General features: G+C 41.7%; 1 protein-coding gene across 2 annotated transcripts in view; it reads left to right on the top strand.

Annotated features, from left to right (window-relative positions):
- abcb7 (ATP-binding cassette, sub-family B (MDR/TAP), member 7) overlaps positions 1 to 18813 on the top strand; it is a 45335-nt gene that overhangs the window by 16890 nt on the left and 9632 nt on the right. For both annotated transcript variants that reach the window (XM_084085868.1, XM_084085867.1), the window contains exons 6-13: positions 515 to 783; positions 4218 to 4306; positions 4406 to 4493; positions 6837 to 7011; positions 7295 to 7452; positions 10697 to 10860; positions 12263 to 12392; positions 14662 to 14833. In XM_084085868.1, the coding sequence (XP_083941994.1) occupies positions 515 to 783; positions 4218 to 4306; positions 4406 to 4493; positions 6837 to 7011; positions 7295 to 7452; positions 10697 to 10860; positions 12263 to 12392; positions 14662 to 14833 (1245 nt within the window). The remainder of the gene's footprint in view (positions 1 to 514; positions 784 to 4217; positions 4307 to 4405; positions 4494 to 6836; positions 7012 to 7294; positions 7453 to 10696; positions 10861 to 12262; positions 12393 to 14661; positions 14834 to 18813) is intronic.

Raw genomic sequence — 18813 nt, 5'->3', positions numbered from 1 at the left:
GGAAACTCCCCCCTGTCAGGTGACAAGAAGGTCAGTTGGCTCTCATGCATTGAAGGAGGCATGAGCTCGCCCCTGGCCTCCCTAGGCTGGTGGCGGGAGTGTAGCGCCCAGGATCACTTAAGAGAATTGGCACCGGGTGAAAAAAGGGGTTGCAAAAATCAATGATGAGTCAAAAATTGCAGATTTACAAGCTCGTAGCACGCTATTTTTGAATAGTCAAAGTATGAAATAATGGTTATAGCTAAAATCTAAAATGACATGCTTTCCCGGATTGAATGGGTTAAAAAAAAGGCTTGAGATGAAGATAAATGATGGTCTCTTCCTCAGCTTCCATTCTTGCTCTTTTTGAACCTTATTGCTTTTCGCAGCAGATGTCCTAAACTCTCTCTCTCTCTCTCTTTATCTCTCTCTCTCTCTCTTTATCTCTGTCTGTCAATTGCCCTCTCTCTCACTCTCTCCATCTCTCTCTCTCTGTCTGCCTCTTTCTCTCTGTCTCTGTCTCTCTCTCTCTCAGATGGTGTGTCACGGGCGGGCTCAGCCCTCTTCAATGAGCTGAGGAACGCTGTGTTCGGCAAGGTGGCACAGAGCTCCATCCGCAGGATCGCCAGGAACGTGTTCCTCCACCTGCACAACCTGGACCTGGGCTTCCACCTGAGCCGGCAGACGGGCGCGCTGTCCAAGGCCATCGACCGCGGGACGCGAGGCATCTCCTTCGTCCTCAGCGCCCTGGTCTTCAACCTGGGACCCACCGTCTTTGAGATGGGCCTCGTCAGTACCATCCTGGTGAGCAAAACCCTAAGAATTATATACTGTAGAATTATTACCTTTTTTATAAAAAATGGAGATGGCTTGGTTGTTGTGTTTGGTGGCTCTCTTATTGAAAATGCCTCTGTGGTTGCTGATTAACGTACCTGACTATTTAAAAAATATATATATATGTTTTTGGAAAATGTAAACTCCAGTTTGAAAGTGGCTAAAGGAATACTATTGGAATGATATCGGGTTTTCAGCCTTATTCCTCATTTGCAACATAATAGCAAGAACAGGAATACCACAATAACGCAATGGTGACTTTGAACCAGCAACAGATTCCACTTACCCACAACTGGAGGGTTCTTTTCCCAAGCTGAAATCTGCGTTTAAACTGGAAGGCTATGGCTGTGCCTGTGTTGTTGAACACATACACAGCTTAACGTTGAGAAAGTTACATGACTCACTCGCCCAGGTGGTGTCAATGATACTAATCACCGTAATCGTAACAAAATTCAGAATCACAGCGCTGCCTGTTTCGAATTCCGCACGCTAAAGTATATTCATTCATTTGTTCGTCTATTTATTAACTGCTACTGTAGTCTTACCCTGCGGTACATGAAAACTCCTGTTACAGTCATGGATGAACTTCAACCTGGTGTTTGCACTTTCTCCATTTACGGTCCGTACATCTATATAAACGTTCAGATTTCAAATATAAATTGCTTATGCTATGGCCATGGATGTTAAAATTATGCACGGGACTCTCAAAAGTACCCGTATATTCTGTGTTGTTCAATAAAAAGCATTTTAATCCGATCGGTGGCCATTTTCTCATAGAGTTATAATGTATCAGAGTGCAATACACCTACCAACCGATAGGGTCGCTTAGTTGAACGCATATGGAGAAAATGGCCGACGATCAGATTAAAATGCTTTTCATTGAACAATACGGATGATACGGGTACTTTTGAGAACCCGTACATAAATGTAACATCCGTGGCCATGGGATAAGCACTTTATATTTGAAATATGAACGTTTCTGTAGATGTACGGGCCGTAAATGGAGAAAGTGCAAACACCAGGTTGAAGTTCATCCATGACGGTCGAGACAGTCGACCGTCGTGTATCCATGGCTATTACTCCCTTTAACATTTCCCGTGTTTTTAGTTCATTGAAATAATGTCATGCACATTTGTCCAGTGCACAGCCTACTGCAGGCCTTGTTGACTAGATTTAGAAGAGATTTTGAAGCTATTGCTGCTGAAATTATCGATTATTTTAAGGGGAAAAGCCATCATTTAACATGCAAGTCAATGGGTGAGAAGCAAAGTTTGCCAGGCGCTGCCAGGCCTGGGTGTGACTAACTCCGCACCACCAGTCACAGAGTGGAGTGGGTGGGGCTTAGCGAAGGGTCCATTGAAAGCACCACACACATCAAATACTACAGCCATTCTCTCCTAAGCCACTAGGGGCCAATAGACCAATGCTTTCTGGGTATTGTAGGATCAGACTCCCATGTTCAGACGGTACCGGTATTGTGTTACGCTGGAACGATTTGCCATCAATCCGCACAGTTCAGCGTCTCAAATTGACTAAAACATCCACAGATTTGCCAGCCGAGTACCAATCCTGTTTGTAGCCCTCCTGTTGGCTCATGTTCCCTCTCCGTGGTGCGTTTTGTTTTCAGAGCAGATTGTGTGGAAAACGAGTTGTGGGACGTGGTCTCATTTGCATCCTAAATAGAAAGCCAATGCCAGAGAAGTTTTGGTGGCAGCGTGGAACCCATTAGACTCAATGATGAATCCCACAGCTTGGTAACAGCTTAATCCATTCAATCCGGGAACGCATCTGTGTCATTTTAGATTTGAGCTATATTTTGGATATTCAAAAATAGCAGATCTACAAGCTCATAGCGCGGCACCGAGTGCAGCGCTACGAGCTTGTAGATCTGCTATTTTTTTTAAATCTTGAACATTTGTGCAAATCTTTGAATACTTATATATTTTTTAAACAACATTTTTAACTCAAATCGTTGCTTCTGGGGGTCCCTGGAACAACATATCTTGTTGGGTGTTGGCGGCCTAAAACATAATTTCGGGGGTCCTTGACATGAAAAAGTTCGAACACCACTGATATAGCAACATAAGTTTGTTCAGACATTTGTAGAATCAAAATATACTGCTCAAAGAAATGTAGGGAACACTTTGATACCTTAATTATTTTGAGTTTTCATGAACTGTGTACATACAGCTAACAACAACTGCTCAAAAGAATTAAGGGATCAAAGTGTTCCCTTAATTATTTTGAGCAGTGTATTTTGCTCCTGGGACCCCCAGAAGCAAAGATTTGAGTTAAAGATGTTTGCTTGAAAAAATATATATATTCAAAGATTTGCACAAATGTTCAAGATTTTTCAAAAATAGCATATCTAGACGCTCATTGCGCGGCACTCTATGAGCTTGTATATCTGCTATTTGTTTAATAGCCAAAGATCTAAAATGACACCGATGCGTTCCCAGATTGAATGGGTTAATGTATTCCTGTGTACTGGTGGTACTGGTTTGCCCTGAACAGATGCCCTCCTCCTTGGCGGGAACCAGGAGCGTGGATCCTCTATGGCTTGCTGCTATTATCCTACTTAGGACCATAATAATGTCAGCTTCCCTGTAATGAGGTCAGAGCCCATTGCCCAAATAGCTAAAGCATTAGCGCGATTAGTTCTTGTATTTTCCCCTCCATTTGTAACACTCAATTTGATAGTGAAATGGGTGAAAGGAGAGAATGTGCTGTTGTAATACCGTGTGACGCTGATCTCAGGTGCCTGATCAGAATTTAATGGCTTGACGTTTCTCCTCCAAAAAGAACCATCCCTAAAGGAGATTTACAGTACCCTTTTCTTTGTTCCGTCTTTGCCCTCATTTAGTATTCCATATCCTATGAATTATGCATACATTTTGATCGTCCGGAATTTGAGTATCCACAGAGAACATCCACCAAATGCACTGTGACCAAAACAAACAAGCCAGTCACTTCCTCATTATGGGGCAGTTTGTTTTGTTTCACTCAAGGTCCCTGCATACTTTGTCATTCATTTATTATTGAGCTCTGTGTGACATGGTGTCACTCCTCATCTGAGTAGCGTGCTCTGCGCCAAACCTGTTCTCAGTGAATTTGTCTGAAGACCAGATTTTAGTTATGAAACTGTATATTCATGGTTTTCGAGATATGCAGAGCATAAGAAAATGCCAGGATGTTCATTGGTAAGCCTCAAACAGACTGTCTAAAAAGTGTCTCTTTAAGCCTTATTTTGCACTTAGTCATATCGCAAAAGTAGCTTGTAGATCTGCACATTTTTGTAATATTTCGAACCATTTAGATTTGTTAATGGGACGCCATGCAGGTTGAAAGTGGTTATGGCAAGCTGTATCCTTATTTTAATAACTGTGTTTTATCTTGCTCTACAGTATTATAAATGCGGTGGACAGTTTGCGGCTGTGACTGTGGGAACGTTATCGGCGTACACAGCCTTCACCATCCTAGTCACTCAATGGAGGTAAGAACATTGACTCACCATCGCTTATTTCCACTGGTTAGCAGGTTTAGCTTCTGTTAGGCGGGTATGTGTCATGTGACCGGCCTCCATCTTACACAGGACTCGTTTCCGGGTGGAGATGAACAAAGCGGACAACGAGGCGGGGAACGCAGCCATCGACTCCCTCCTCAACTATGAGACCGTTAAGGTGAGACCACCTCCTCTTCCACCCCACCCCGCACCTCGCATCACACTTCCCGCACCTCACCCCCCCCCGCCCCCTCACCCCCATCACAGCAAAGCACGTAGATGTGAGAGCAAATATTTGTTCTTGTGTGATAATGCCGTGTTTCATTAGCATGATTACCTCTGGCACGATTTGTATTTTAATTAATTTGCTCAGAGAAGGCCCATCTCTCTCTCTCTCTCTCTCTGTCTGTCTGTCTCTCTCTCTCCCCCCGTCTTTTCTCACTCTGAAACAGTCACTTTTGTTCTTGTTATACTTAAATGTCATTGGGTCATGGTCTGGTTTACTTGTAAACAAGTCGTGGTCTAATTTCAGATTTGGACTACAGGTATTTGTCTGAAGGGGACATGGCTGATTTGTGTGAAATCTGTCCTCTCATGAGGACAGGAACGTAAACAATGAGGCCTACTCTACCTATTGCACTGTTTTCTTACAATTTTTAAATATAAATCCAATCTCTGGGTCACCTGTCGCACATAATTAAAAACATTATTAATCTGTAATGATAGAGTATGATAATACAATAGAACTAGTACATCTGCAGTGGTTGGAGGTTGTCTCCGTACCCTTCCATTGAGACATTCACTGTAGACCCTGTGTTCTGGTAGGACTGTTACTTTTTGACATGTGGTACTGCCTGAAGCTCAAAGTGTGGTCAATATCACCCTTGCCCAAGCGCGTCTTCTGTCTTAGCTCAGCAGTAGAAATGTCAGACCTCAGTCCAGATTTGAATCCTGCATAGGATATAAATGGATTGCAGCTTTAAGTAGCTTTTTCTGCTCTCCCAGATCTATGTTTTGTTACACAAAACATTTTCTTGTGCCACAGTGTTCAATGGTCCCACGTCTTTCCTTCATGTTTTTGTTATGTGTGTTACTTTGTGTCATCTGTGTCAGGCTCAGCGCCGGCTGGATTTAGCATCACTGTGAGACTTGAGTGTGCATATGTAATTAGCCACTCCGCCCACTCAGAAATCCGTTCCACTTTTACAAAGGGGCTGGATGAGAAACCTGAACAGTGCTCGGCTCCGTCTGTCTGTCTGTCCTCCGCTCCGCGTGCTACTTCCCTCCGTCTCCTATTCCCTGCATCTCCCATCGCTGTATGCAAATCAAATCTACGGCTGCAGATGTAGCTGAAGCGTTTGCCTTTTGGCTACAGTAGTGAATCGCCCACTTAACCAGAGCGTAGGAATAATAGTAGACACTAAACAAACAGGGCTATTAGGTAATGCTGCTTAGTTTAGTTTAGGAGCGGTCATGTACGGCCGGCGGGTGATATGGATAAAATCGCAGTATATATCTTTTTTCCAAATACCTTTTATAATGTAGATATTGAAAATAGATTTACAAAATTGTCAAACATAGCTAAAATATCCGATCTACAGGCTCACTCATTGTAGACTAAAAAGGCTATTTTTGCTATGTTGGAACATTTGTGTAAGTATAGAATACGGTTGAAGTGATTTAAACCAGGAAAAGACAACACCAGCAACCACCTGATATCCTTGTAATTATAGCAGTGCAACCATGGACCAGTTCTACCTGGGAGAGAATAGAGAATCAACACTCTTTCTTTCTCTCTACTTTCTTCTTTTCCATCCCCTCCTACACGTTGGCAACAGATTCTATATTCAGGACATGTCTTCTAGCATTATAAGACTTAAGGACTTGGACTTTTGAAGTTGTAGATTTATCTTTTTTTCCCCTCGGATGGCATGTAAGTCGTTAATGCTAAAAGTACATATCAAGTTTGTTGCATCATTCTTGCGAACTGCCCCGTGCTCATTGTCACGTCATTGTTTGAGCAGACTGCTACAGGCAGAGGAGAGTGCATGTGAGATAGAGGCAACTGCATAACGTGACAATCAAACTAGCATTGTACTGTCCTTGACTGCTGTTGACCGAGGGGTTCCCGTTTATATAAGGATGTACAACACAACGTTTTGTAAAGGCTCCCTTTGCAGAGGTAAAATTTAAAAGAAACCCAGACTCACCATGTTTGTTATTACAAATGTAACAAATGATGATGGTACCTTCTATCAATCATTATGAACAGAAACATTTTTTTATGCATTGGCAGAATCCACTTTGTGTTCATTGTGTATGAGAAGTGAGACTTCTCACTTTTCAATGCAATGTTAGTCAATGTAATCAACAAAGCAATATTGTAGCATATTGTGACTCCAATATTTGGAGTTACACCATGGCAGGGGCCTACACTACCAAAACCTCTACCAAAGTTTAATTTTATAAATCCCATTTCTCCTCTCCTTCACAATCTTTGCATCTTCTTTTTCCGTCTCAGTATTTCAACAATGAGAGGTATGAAGCGGAGAAGTACGATGGTTACCTGCAGACGTACGAGAGTGCTTCTCTGAAGACCACAACAACGCTGGCCCTGCTTAACTTTGGACAGAGCGCCATCTTCTCTGTGGGCCTCGCATCCATCATGGTGATGGCCAGCCAGGGCATCGTGGCAGGTACATGACATGACAGCAGCCCAGATCAACGATTCTCAATCGTATAACCAGATAAAATGCCAGATAATCACATAAATCGGGAAAATAACAAGATTTATTACAGATGAATGAGAAATTAACATATTGGAGAAAAGATAATTGTGATTTTCTTTTTTTTGCTTGGGGACGTTTTTTTAAAACATAATCATTGAAATAATCGCCAATAAAATGATAAATTAGCAGCGCTAATGGGGACATAAAATCGCCGTCCGTTGACAAGGTGTTTACCGTGTGCTGTGTTTAGGCAACATGACGGTGGGAGACCTGGTGATGGTGAACGGCTTGCTGTTTCAGCTCTCGCTTCCTCTCAACTTCCTGGGTACCGTGTACAGAGAGACCAGACAGGCGCTCATCGACATGCAAACACTCTTCACCCTGCTCAGTGTGGACACCAAGATCAAGGTAACCTGATGGCCTGACGCAAAGCGTCAATGGTGGCTCTTTGCACACCAATATTGCACGATCTCTCTGTAAAAACCTGGTAGACATTGTAAAAAAAATGGTCCCAATTATATATTGTAACGTTTCGCACCCCGAGCTGGAATCGAACCCGGTCTCCAGCTCTGCAGACCGGCAGGTAACAAGCAACGCCGAGAGAGCTAGCAAGTTACGGCCGGGTCTTTCGCGGGGTCGCTATACTACCCCCTCCTTTCTGGAGCGCGCCCTCGCGCTAGTCAGTTCACTGCTCGAGTCCCTCACTTCCCTCACGCAAGGGCACACTCCACCGGTCCTCAACCGCTTCTGACACCAATGTAACGTTTCGCGACCGGCATGTAACAAGCAACGCCAAGAAAGCTAGCTCCCTTGGAGGAGGACGGCCGGATCTTTCTCGGGGTCGCTACACTATATATAATATATATAGTGTAATATATTATATTTAGTTTTTACAGTGCACAGAACACATAGTGAGCTTGTTGATTAGCTATTTTTTTGTATTCGTTGTACAATGGAGTACACAGTGCTAAGTGTTAATGGGTTCAAATCATGGCATGGCACCCAAAAGCATGCAAGCATGTCAATGAACATTGAATAAATAAATGTATGAATCAATTGATCCCCAAACCCCGTAATTTCTTCAGCTTTAGTCAGTTCATTTGTCACAAAAAATGTGTTTCCTTTTAATGTTGTAATAACTGGGTTGTCATCAGCGAGGCCGCCTGCCAGCGTTTAGTTTTTTTATTCACTTTTTTAAGGGGCAAAGACCGCCCCTTTTGCGTCACACAAAGTACGCTTAAGTGCAAACGTTCCGACCAGTATGAATTCCATTCCCGTCTCCCAACCTATAATTTCTATAGGAGACATGAATCCGCCCACTTATCTTCACTCATCAGTAAAGCCTCCTGTCGTCGCGTTTCTCAGCAGGAAGCCATTAATCCCCCCCCCCCCCCCGCCCCCAAATAATTTTTCTAAACAGGTTGGCCTATTATGTTGGCCTTTCCTGCCTTCATTTTTGCTCAGCAAAAATAATAATAAAATGTTATTTTGGCCTAGTAGTCTCCCCCCCCCCCCCTGTCCATTTTGGGGGCTTGTAAAATTAGCATCTGTTTATACTAATGGACCATGTGTTATGGTCTCTATTCAGTGGCCGGGGGGGGGGGGTCGAGGGTGATTATGGTGCTATTAGCTAGTGTAGAGCAGCATAGAAGCTTTTACTCTGCTGGCCTTGGCCGAAGACCAGTTATTTGTATTCACAGTTATCGATTTCCTCCACGTCCACGAAAGACAGTATATCGTCTCTGTCGGTGGAAACCTTGTATGTCCAGACCTGTGACGTTTCGGGAAATGTGATCCTATGCATCCTACTGTATGTATTGGATGTTATTATTCAGTCACAAACTCTTGTTAATACTTGTACTTATGAAACCCACAGATATACTTAAGCACTTTCACTTAAAAATAATGTGAAAGTAGCAAGAAATAACTGATATTGCAAGCGTAAGCTTTTTTGTTTGCTTTTGTGTGACAATGTATTATGATGAAGTATAGGGAATTAATTTACGAATAATAAAATGTTGAAATATGGAGATACAAGGTTTCTGCCCGACAGCAACCATATGTAGGATAGAAACATTTTGTATGGACCTATTTAATAACCACAACAGTACCATATGTTGGATGAAGTTGCATCGTACTGGGGCTGGGCAATATGGCGATATTGTGATATGAGACTAGATATTGTCTGTGAGTTTGGATATCATAATATATCATGACATGGCATGAGTATTGTCTTTTCCTGGTTTGAATTCCTTAAACCTTATTTTATATTTTCAAAACTTTTGCTTTTGTAGAAATATCGAATGCATCGATTCGATATGCCTGTTGCATATCGAAGCATTGAGAGCTTGTAGATCAGCAATTTTCCCCTTTTGAAATGTTATCACAATACAGTATATATACAGTATACATCTATCTATATATACAATTTGAATCCTGCGCCATGTCGGTTGTCCGTATGCGACGCCAGTGTGACGGTGTGACGTAATCTGACATCACGATGACAACGCCAGTGTGACGTAATCTCACGACAGCATGACATCACATGACATCACATCCTACCTATAAATTCTAGGATGCCGTCAGATCGCACCAGTTCGACGGCTTCCATAGTGATAAATAGTAATAATCTATACAAGGAACTCTCTCCACCACAAGAACTCTCTCCACCACAATGACGACAACTTCACCAAAGCCACAACGGCTGGAGATACAACGCCAGACATGGCGCACTGCAAAGTACGCGGCCCGAACTTCTAGTATATATATACAATTTGAATCCTGCGCCATGTCGGTTGTCAGTATGTACGTATGTAGCCAGTGTGACGTAATCTGACATCACGCCAGTGTGACGTAATCTCACGACAGCATGACATCACGCATGACATCACATCCTACCTATAAATTCTAGGATGCCGTCAGATCGCACCAGTTCGACGGCTTCCATAGTGGGTTTTGGTCATTGGAGAGGTGATGCACGTCACCTCTTTCTGAAGTGGGTACTTTCAAAGCCTGCCGTGGATTTAGGAGAGCACAAAACTCTCTCTCACACTGTGAGGTGCCTGTAAGGTGGCACTGCAAAGTGAACGACTCTAGTATGCTACAATATCGATATGGAGGTACATAGTCCATTATAGAAAATGTGGATGTCGTGAAAAAGTGAATTTCCTTACGGTATTGTAATTAAAAAAGTGAAACTTTCATTTATTCTAGATTCATTACACATAAACTTCAAAGTGAAATATTTAAAGCCTTTTTTTGCTTTAATCTTGATGATTATGGCATACAGCTCATGAAACTCCAAAAACCATTCAAACTATTAGTATATCAAAAACATTATTTAATATACATAAATGACCTTCTGAAAGGTATTTTCACTTATGCACTCAATACTTGGTTGGGGCTCCTTTTACACAAGGAACTTTACTTTTCAGATGAAAGTTGCATTTCATTTGGAAATCAAGGTCCCAGAGTATTGAGTGCAAGTACTGAGTGCATACATGAAATGTGTTTGTTTCTATAGACTGTTTGTTTAGAGTCACCCGTCTCTCCTTCTCTTAATCCACTGACAGTGGAGCACGCTCAGCTCAGGACTTCTGTCCCATAGTATTTGTGTGACATTAATAAACACACTGGCGTTGATTGGTTGCAGGAGAAGGATCTGGCTCCAGCGCTGACGATCATGCCGCAGGACGCCACAATCCGCTTTGAGGACGTCTACTTCGAGTACCTCGAAGGCCAGAAGGTCCTGAACGGGGTGTCCTTCGAGGTGCCTGCCGGGAAGAAGGTGGCTATCGTCGGAGGCAGTGGATCAGGGTAGGTGTCGGACGAGCGTAATGACGACCCGGCCATTGTATTAGTCATGAGAGCTTAGGTGTGTGTGTGTGTGTGTGTGTGTGTGTGTGTGTTGGAGCATAACCGATATTTGGGGTTGGCCGATTGGCCATTTTTTACAAGATCAGGATTGTCAGTTTGTCACAAATTTATGTAGACATAATAAACAAAAATACATTGGGCCTCATTCACTAAGCTGTTTGTAAATATAGTGACTAAAGAGGTGTGTATTTTCTCTAAGCACAAATTCACGTGTGATTCACCAAAGGGAGTGTAGAGCCCTGATATGTGCGGATCACAGGTGTATCTCATTTTTGTTTGAAAGTCAGAGGCGTGCGCACACGGAGATCATTTGCATTCTTCCACGCCCCATTTAAGACCATAAAAGGCAACCGGAAACATCCAACGTCAATGTCAAACATAATCTCTCTTCAAAATGGACAGATCTACAAGCGTACAACGCGGCGGGACTCGCCCATTTGACAACTTGTAGGTCAGTGCAAGCGAGTCGCTCACACGATGGATCCGCTGAACGTTAAGTTTAACCTCACGACCAAAGGGTAATACAACTTGGAATGGATATTATATACCTTTAAGCCCTTTCTACTGAACAATTGCTCACTCACCTTAGCCGATTTAAATAGATGATGCTGGAATCCGCCAATATTTTATCAGAGCTTTATTGATTACTGAGGGGAATATGTCCTTTGGACGAAAACTGTCTTACATCGGAATTGGAAATGGGTAATGGACCTACTGTAGGAGAGGTCTACTGTATCCTCATCAGATTGTAAGACTGCGTTCATGTGATCAATATCATAAATTAATAGCGCGACATTGGAGTTGGCATGAAAGCCCAATAGGTGAAACTGTGGCCACACTTGCAGAAACGGCACACACGCCGAGGGAACTAATAATTCAGCTCTAAATGCGTCAACTGAAAAGAAAAAAAGATCGGTTGAGTTTGTATCATGACTATAATATGCAATAGCTCGTTTGACATCACTTTTTTTTTGTGTTGACAAAAGCTTTGGTCTCATGTAAATCTGCCTCTGAGCGGACATCCGTCAAAATTCACCTACAAAAAAATATTGATGAATCAGTCACTCTCAGTCACACTCTCAACGTGTAAAAGTGCTGATAAGTACAACATGTGTGCGTAAAAGAGCTTAGTGAATGAGGCCCATTGAGTATTAATGTAATTCAAGTTAAATATTCTTTTCATAGTTGTTAAATTTAATATAATCTATAAACAATCTATTAAAAAAAAAAATGTGTTCATATTCTTTATTTTATTTGTTTGCTTACACCTTAAGCAAGATGTTGTTTGATGACTGATGGACGTTTTCATTGACTGATGGTTGGTGTTGTGGTGGGGTTGCAGGAAGAGCACCCTCGTGCGCATGTTGTTCCGCTTCTATGAACCCCAGCAGGGGAACATCTACATCGCTGGTCAGAACATCAAGGATGTCAGCCTGGACAGCCTGAGGAAGTCTGTGGGCGTCATCCCTCAGGTCTGAACACACTTAACAACATCACACACTGGAGCGTCATTTAGGGTTCCAGGGGATGGGAATTGCCACCCCCTAGCTTTTGCATTTTAACCTAAGAATTCGGGTCTTTTATTCATATTCCCTCCACACCATGTTTTTTTTTCTTTCAGATTAATCAGATTTTTAGATACACTTATGAACACTTCTTTTCTTTCTGCAACCATCCATTCATTAATCCCTATTTTGGACATGTCATTACATGCAAAAAAAAGCAAAAATAGCAGATTACAAGCTCACACTGCACTTTTTAAGTGGCCACTTTTTTGCCGCCCTCTAGTTTTCTTTTAATTAGCACAACGTGGCCCATAGAGAAAATGACACAAGGTGGCGCATAGTGAAAATAGCACAACGTGATGCATAGTGAAAATAGCACAACATTGCGCATAGTGAAAATGGCACAACGTGGCGCATTTTAACACATTGTTTGCTTTTACAGTAGATCTGATCATTTCACTATTTGTGAAAACCAAAAGGCATTTGCTCAATTTCCCTACAATGAGGGGGCAGCATAGAACAATGAGAAACTATAAGAACTAAAGTGAATTCAGCCAAACTTTGGCCAATTTGATCAAAACAGATGGTGAATTATTTGTTATGGTGGATTTTCCTCCCTGTTCTCCTTGTTTTTGCAGTCCTCTCTATATGCGTCTTTGCTACAATCAAAACAAAACAATATATACTGTATGTTGGGTAGAAACCTTGTATCTCCATATTTAAACATTTCCTGGTTTTTCGTTGTACAAGAGTGTCATGCTGAAGTAGTGAAAGTAGCAATTTTTGCTACTTTTGAGAAATTGTCTGGTTTTATAAATAATGAACCACTGAAAAGTATTAACTACAAGAGCTTGTGAATAAATAATAACTACATCTGATCCATTGCTACACGGGTTCTTTTTTCTATGTCTTGAAAAGTAATGGTTTTGGACATAAAGGTTTCCACCTGACAGAGAAGATGTGTATAAATACATTATTGCTTGCTTGTATGTGCAAGCAAGTGTGTGCTTTCTGCCGCTAATCTCTCCATTAGGCTGATCAGCCTCATGTTTCTTGTGCACGCTGACAGCAGGCCAAGGACCTCAATTATCGAATAGTTTTTTAATTATTCGCCATTAAAATATCTTATCTGCATGTCGGAGAAGTTGCTCTTCTTCGCCGAATTCCACTTCTTCATGTCATCATAAACCTGAGGGGGCGAGGCCTAGGCTCTGAAACAAGAATATCTAGGAGTGTGATAGTTAAATGTCAATCGTTTTCAGCCGGCACATTTATCCACACCTGGCCATTCTTACACTGTGATTGGCCGGATGCAGCCGTCTGATAAAAAACACGTGAGCCCTGTCATGAGATGATTCCTGCGGACAGATCTGTGCTGGTTTCTACTTGATTGGCCTTAGATGGGCCTCTCTCTCTCTCTCGTACACACACACATCAACTGTTATCTAGAGAACATGTGTTTTTGTAATGTTGTGTGGAGCACATATTTATTTTTTATTTTTTTTGTCCAGCAATTGTTCCCAAGTCTAAATTGAGCAGTGCACACCCATGCAAACAGGTCCACACACACACACACACACACACACACACACACACACACACACACACACACACACACACACACACACACACACACACACACACACACACACACACACACACACACACACACACACACACACACACACACACACACACACACACACAGAGAGAGAGAGAGGAACACACAGTACATACTTTATATGCTCTTTGTTATTATGTGGAGCAGATATTTTTGTTTGCTCTTTTTGCCAAATTGGTTTCAGAGCAGTGAGAGCAGAGAACACAGCATATTGTTTAATACACAATTGAAGTGAACAGTTATTGCCTGCCTGCCTGTCTGTCTGACTGACAGCTTTATTGATCACTGAGAGAACACCGACTTGGAATGAAGTTGGTTCAATGTTGGAAAAAGTGATGTAGCATCTACTACTTTTGCCATGTTGTTGTAGCTCAGCTTGCAACATTACTTTGCAGATATACAAGCTCATAGCGCGGCATGCGCTATGAGCTTGTATATCTGCTATTTTTGAATATCCAAAGTATAATATAATGGTTAAAGTGGTTAAAATCTAAAATGACACAGATGCTTTCCCGGTCTTAATTGGTTAATCCTGGATAACGCAAAAAACAAACTGCTTAATAATAATAATCATCATCTATTAAAAAGGAAAACATGTTGTTCTTCGCCCCCCAGGATGCTGTTCTGTTCCACAACACCATCTTCTTCAACCTGCAGTACGGGAACATCAGGGCATCTGCAGAGGATGTGTACCGTGTGGCACAGCTGGCTGGCATCCACGATGCCATCCTGAAGATGCCCCATGGCTACGACACCCAGGTCGGCGAGAGAGGCCTCAAGCTGTCAGGTATAGGCCACACCCACAACCTCACACACTAAAGCCCGAACGATGGCAGATTTCTGGGAGCGACAGCGATACAGATTTTTGGAGAGCCCTAGACCAGTGGTTCTCAAACCTTTTCATGTCAAGGACCCCCAAATTGACATTTATTAGTCCGCGGACCCCCTTTGGAAAAGATAAGCCAGGTAGTGGACCCTCATAAGAGAAGATTTGTTTTTACGGCTCTAGCAGTGATTCTCAACCATTTTAATTTCAAGGACCCCCAGTTTGACATGCATTGGGCTACGGACCCCTATTTAATGGCATTTCTATCTCTGGGACCCCAATTTAAATTGTAAAATCAATGTTAATTTAACTCCATTTGGTTCCATTTTTACAGACCCATAAGGGTCCATTTGGTTCCTAACTGGTTGCATAATTGCCGATGTCGTCAAAAAAGTCAGATAATACCCGAAATTTCAGCCACACCGATATATTGTTCTTCACAAGAACTACCCTTATTTATTTGTTGTGTGAGCTTAGAATGTCATTCATCCTGTATACTGGTTATGAAATCATTAAATCGGTTTCAAAATTGTATTTCAATGTCTACATTTTGGGATTTTTTTACTTCAATTGTAAACAAAATCATGTGACAAAAGCCAGTGATATTATTAGTTGTTAGTAAATTGTTAAAACATTTTAATTCTATATTCCGATAGGAATCATTGTTATTGTTCAGTAACAGGGGTCTCACAGTCTCTCCAACTCTTTAATGAACAGAAAATAAATGTTCAGGTGGGTTAAAGTTTTATCCAATCAGGCGAGAGAACCCCACAAAGATAATTTGTTCTACTGTACGTCCAATTTTGTCTGCTAATTTATTTGTTTCATTACTTCCAATCTCCAGTGATGTTGCTAGGTTTTCAATGTAATGGGTCCTGGGATGCAAGGGTGGTCTTTTAGATGGTTCCCAGGGACATTTTATGGGTCCCACAAAAATGCACAGCGTTTAACTCGTGTTTCATCTTATATGGTTATATTCATGTAGAACATGTATCTGAAAGAAAAGTACACAATTCCAAATCCGACAACTAGTACTTGATTTTTTTTTACATTAACCACTTGAATCCTAGTATCCCTTTTCTGAGGAGAACTTTAGCCAAAAAGAGCAGATCTACAAGCTCACACTTGTGAGCTTGTAGATCGGCTATTTTTGGAGTTATAGGTGTGTAAAGGGAAAAAAGAGCAGCAAAAGTTTATCTGAAACACAATTTTATACAATATAGAGGGGGTCCCTGCTTCATCTCTCTCTCAACTAGGGGGTCCTTGGCCTGAAAACACTGAAGACCCCTGCTCTACAGGGAATTATTTGATATCTGGCTGCACGGAAAGACACAAGAATCACAGCTGCCATTAATTAGTGCTGTTCAGTGTTGATTGCCTAGTGGTCAAATTGGGGTCAACGAGCCATCGTTAACTTGCTTTGAAGTTGGGCTGTAAGTTGCGTAGCACTCTCACTTTCTCTCCCTCTAGCAGCAGCTCGCACTGCCCTGAGACAGAGAGAGAATACTTCTCCATACGGCGGTGTTTTACCGAGATTTTTCTTGTTTTCTGCACTATGCCTTGTAATCCGCGGACGGCTTTGAAATCCACGGATGGCCTTCAAATCCGCGGTAATTTCCGCTAAATTGTAGTGCGTCCCATGGACGCAACAACGGTGCCATGAATGCGTCCTTTCTCAATATGGTGCGTCAGAGACGCAGGACGCAGGCCTATGAGCATCTCTGAATCTCACTTGATTATTATGCATCCTGTATGAGTTCTCTCTCCTAATTGGATGAAATTGGTATACCGACTTGAAAATGGATGTCTACTAAAATGCTGGAGAGATGGAGCGATATTTAACAGTTATTTTAACAAAATAATATAATTTACACCATCCTTTAAACCCTATGTACTTCCTTGACTGGAGTACCCAGGGCTATATACTTGGTCCCCTCCTTTTCTCCCTGTACACCAATTCAGCATCTCACATTATTAGAATTCAACCAATATGAATTGTTTGGAACGAGGGTCAAGTTATATTGAATAATTGGCTGATTATTGATTTATATGCAACAATGTTTGAAAATCGTAATGCTGTAATGAAGAATATACTGGTCCTTTTCCTGTGTGAATTACTAACCAACATTTACGTTATGTGAAGCAGAATGAATCGGCAGAAAGAATCACTCACTCTTTATTTATTATACTCAGAACAGGTGGTCCAACAACATTTTGTGGGACGTTGAATGAACATTGAATGAAAATAGATGATCTACAAGCTTGTAGATTGGCTATTTTCAGTAAAGAAATTCAGGGTGTATAGGTGCTGTAAATCTGCATTTTTTTTGGAAAATTTGTATATATGTATATGTATATACACATATATATATATATATATATATATATATATATATATATATATATATATATATATATATATATATATATATATATATATATATATATATATATATATATATATATATATATATTATACATATATACATATACATATACATATACACACACACACACACACACACACACACACACACACACACACACACACATATATATGTTGTGTTCACTCTGATCTGTGCTTCTAGGGGTCCCTGGAACAAAACATTTTGAGATGGGGGTCCGCGGCCAAATACAAATGCTTTTGGGGGTCCTTGACATGGAAAAGTTGGAGCACCACTGATATAGCAACATACTGTTAGGATTTAGAAAACATTTTTAGATATGTTTGGCCGCGGACCCCCATCTCAAAATGATTTGTTCCAGGGACCCCCCCCCCCCCCCCCCAGAAGCAAAGATTGGAGTTACAAATGTTCGCTTTAAAAAAGATATATTCAAAGATTTTCACACATTTTCACGATTTTTCAAAAATAGCAGATCTACAAGCTCGAGCTTGTAGATGGCCACAAACTAGACAAAAACAAAGGTTGTCGACAAAACTTGAGTTTTGCCCCCTACTGCACTGTGCTATATTAAATGTGTGTTTAAGCTGGGGTTCATTTGGTCATGGACTTGCGGATCGACGGGTAGTGGTTTAAGTAATTAAGTACATTTACTCAAGTAGTTCCACCTACTCTTTTTTTTTTTTGGAGAAGGAGGGGCAGAGGAAACGTTTTTCTCACTACTGCCTAAGTTCGCCATGGGTACTTCATGCAAACGGAAAGAACATGCACGTCGGGCTGAGTGCTGTCCGCAACCGGACAGACAGGAATGCGGGCTTGCCGGGCTGACGGTGGGACCGGAGGGGGAGACAAAACGGACACCTTTTGTCCGTCGAGCGCTCCCTATGTCAGACCATGTATCTCTCTTTATTGAACAAACACTCGTATCGAGCTTGTATATCTGCTATTTTTGAATAGCCAAAGAAATCTTAAAATGACACGGATGCGTTCCTGGTCTTACTGGAGTAAAGTCCTGTAAGACTAATGTGTTATGTGAAACCAACTGAATACCTGATGTTGTTGTGGACTCAAAAGTTGTTTTCCTTCAGACTCCGTTATCATCACGTTATTAGCACGGAGCCCAGAATTAGCTCCGATCCCCCACACTGCTCCTCCGCTGCACATCAGTTTCTACACCTACGTGGCGACTGCGGGTAAACTCTGTGTCAACAAAACTTCTTCTGACGGCTTTGAGAGACAGAACAATTTCTCTTTTCAAAAAAAAAAACATGCAGTTGTTTTATTGTCAATTTCTATGTTGGTTTGTGAGCTATTCATAGCAACTTGTTGCCTGGCAGGCTTATTTAGCAATTTGGCTCCCTGCATTCCTGCATTACTCATGTATCGGCCTTGTAAACACGCCACGGCGAGCACTTTGACTCAACATCCTAGACACAATTACCGCAACGGTAGGAGCTTTCGTCGTGTGAGTGATGAGATGAGAGGGAGAGGTATAATATTTAGAGATGACTGACTTCTCATTAATTTGTCTGCGGTTGG

Source organism: Gymnoscopelus microlampas, assembly GCF_963454915.1.
Source record: "Gymnoscopelus microlampas genome assembly, chromosome: 18".
Taxonomy (NCBI): Eukaryota; Metazoa; Chordata; class Actinopteri; order Myctophiformes; family Myctophidae; genus Gymnoscopelus; species Gymnoscopelus microlampas.
This window is presented reverse-complemented; position numbering and strand designations above follow the sequence as displayed.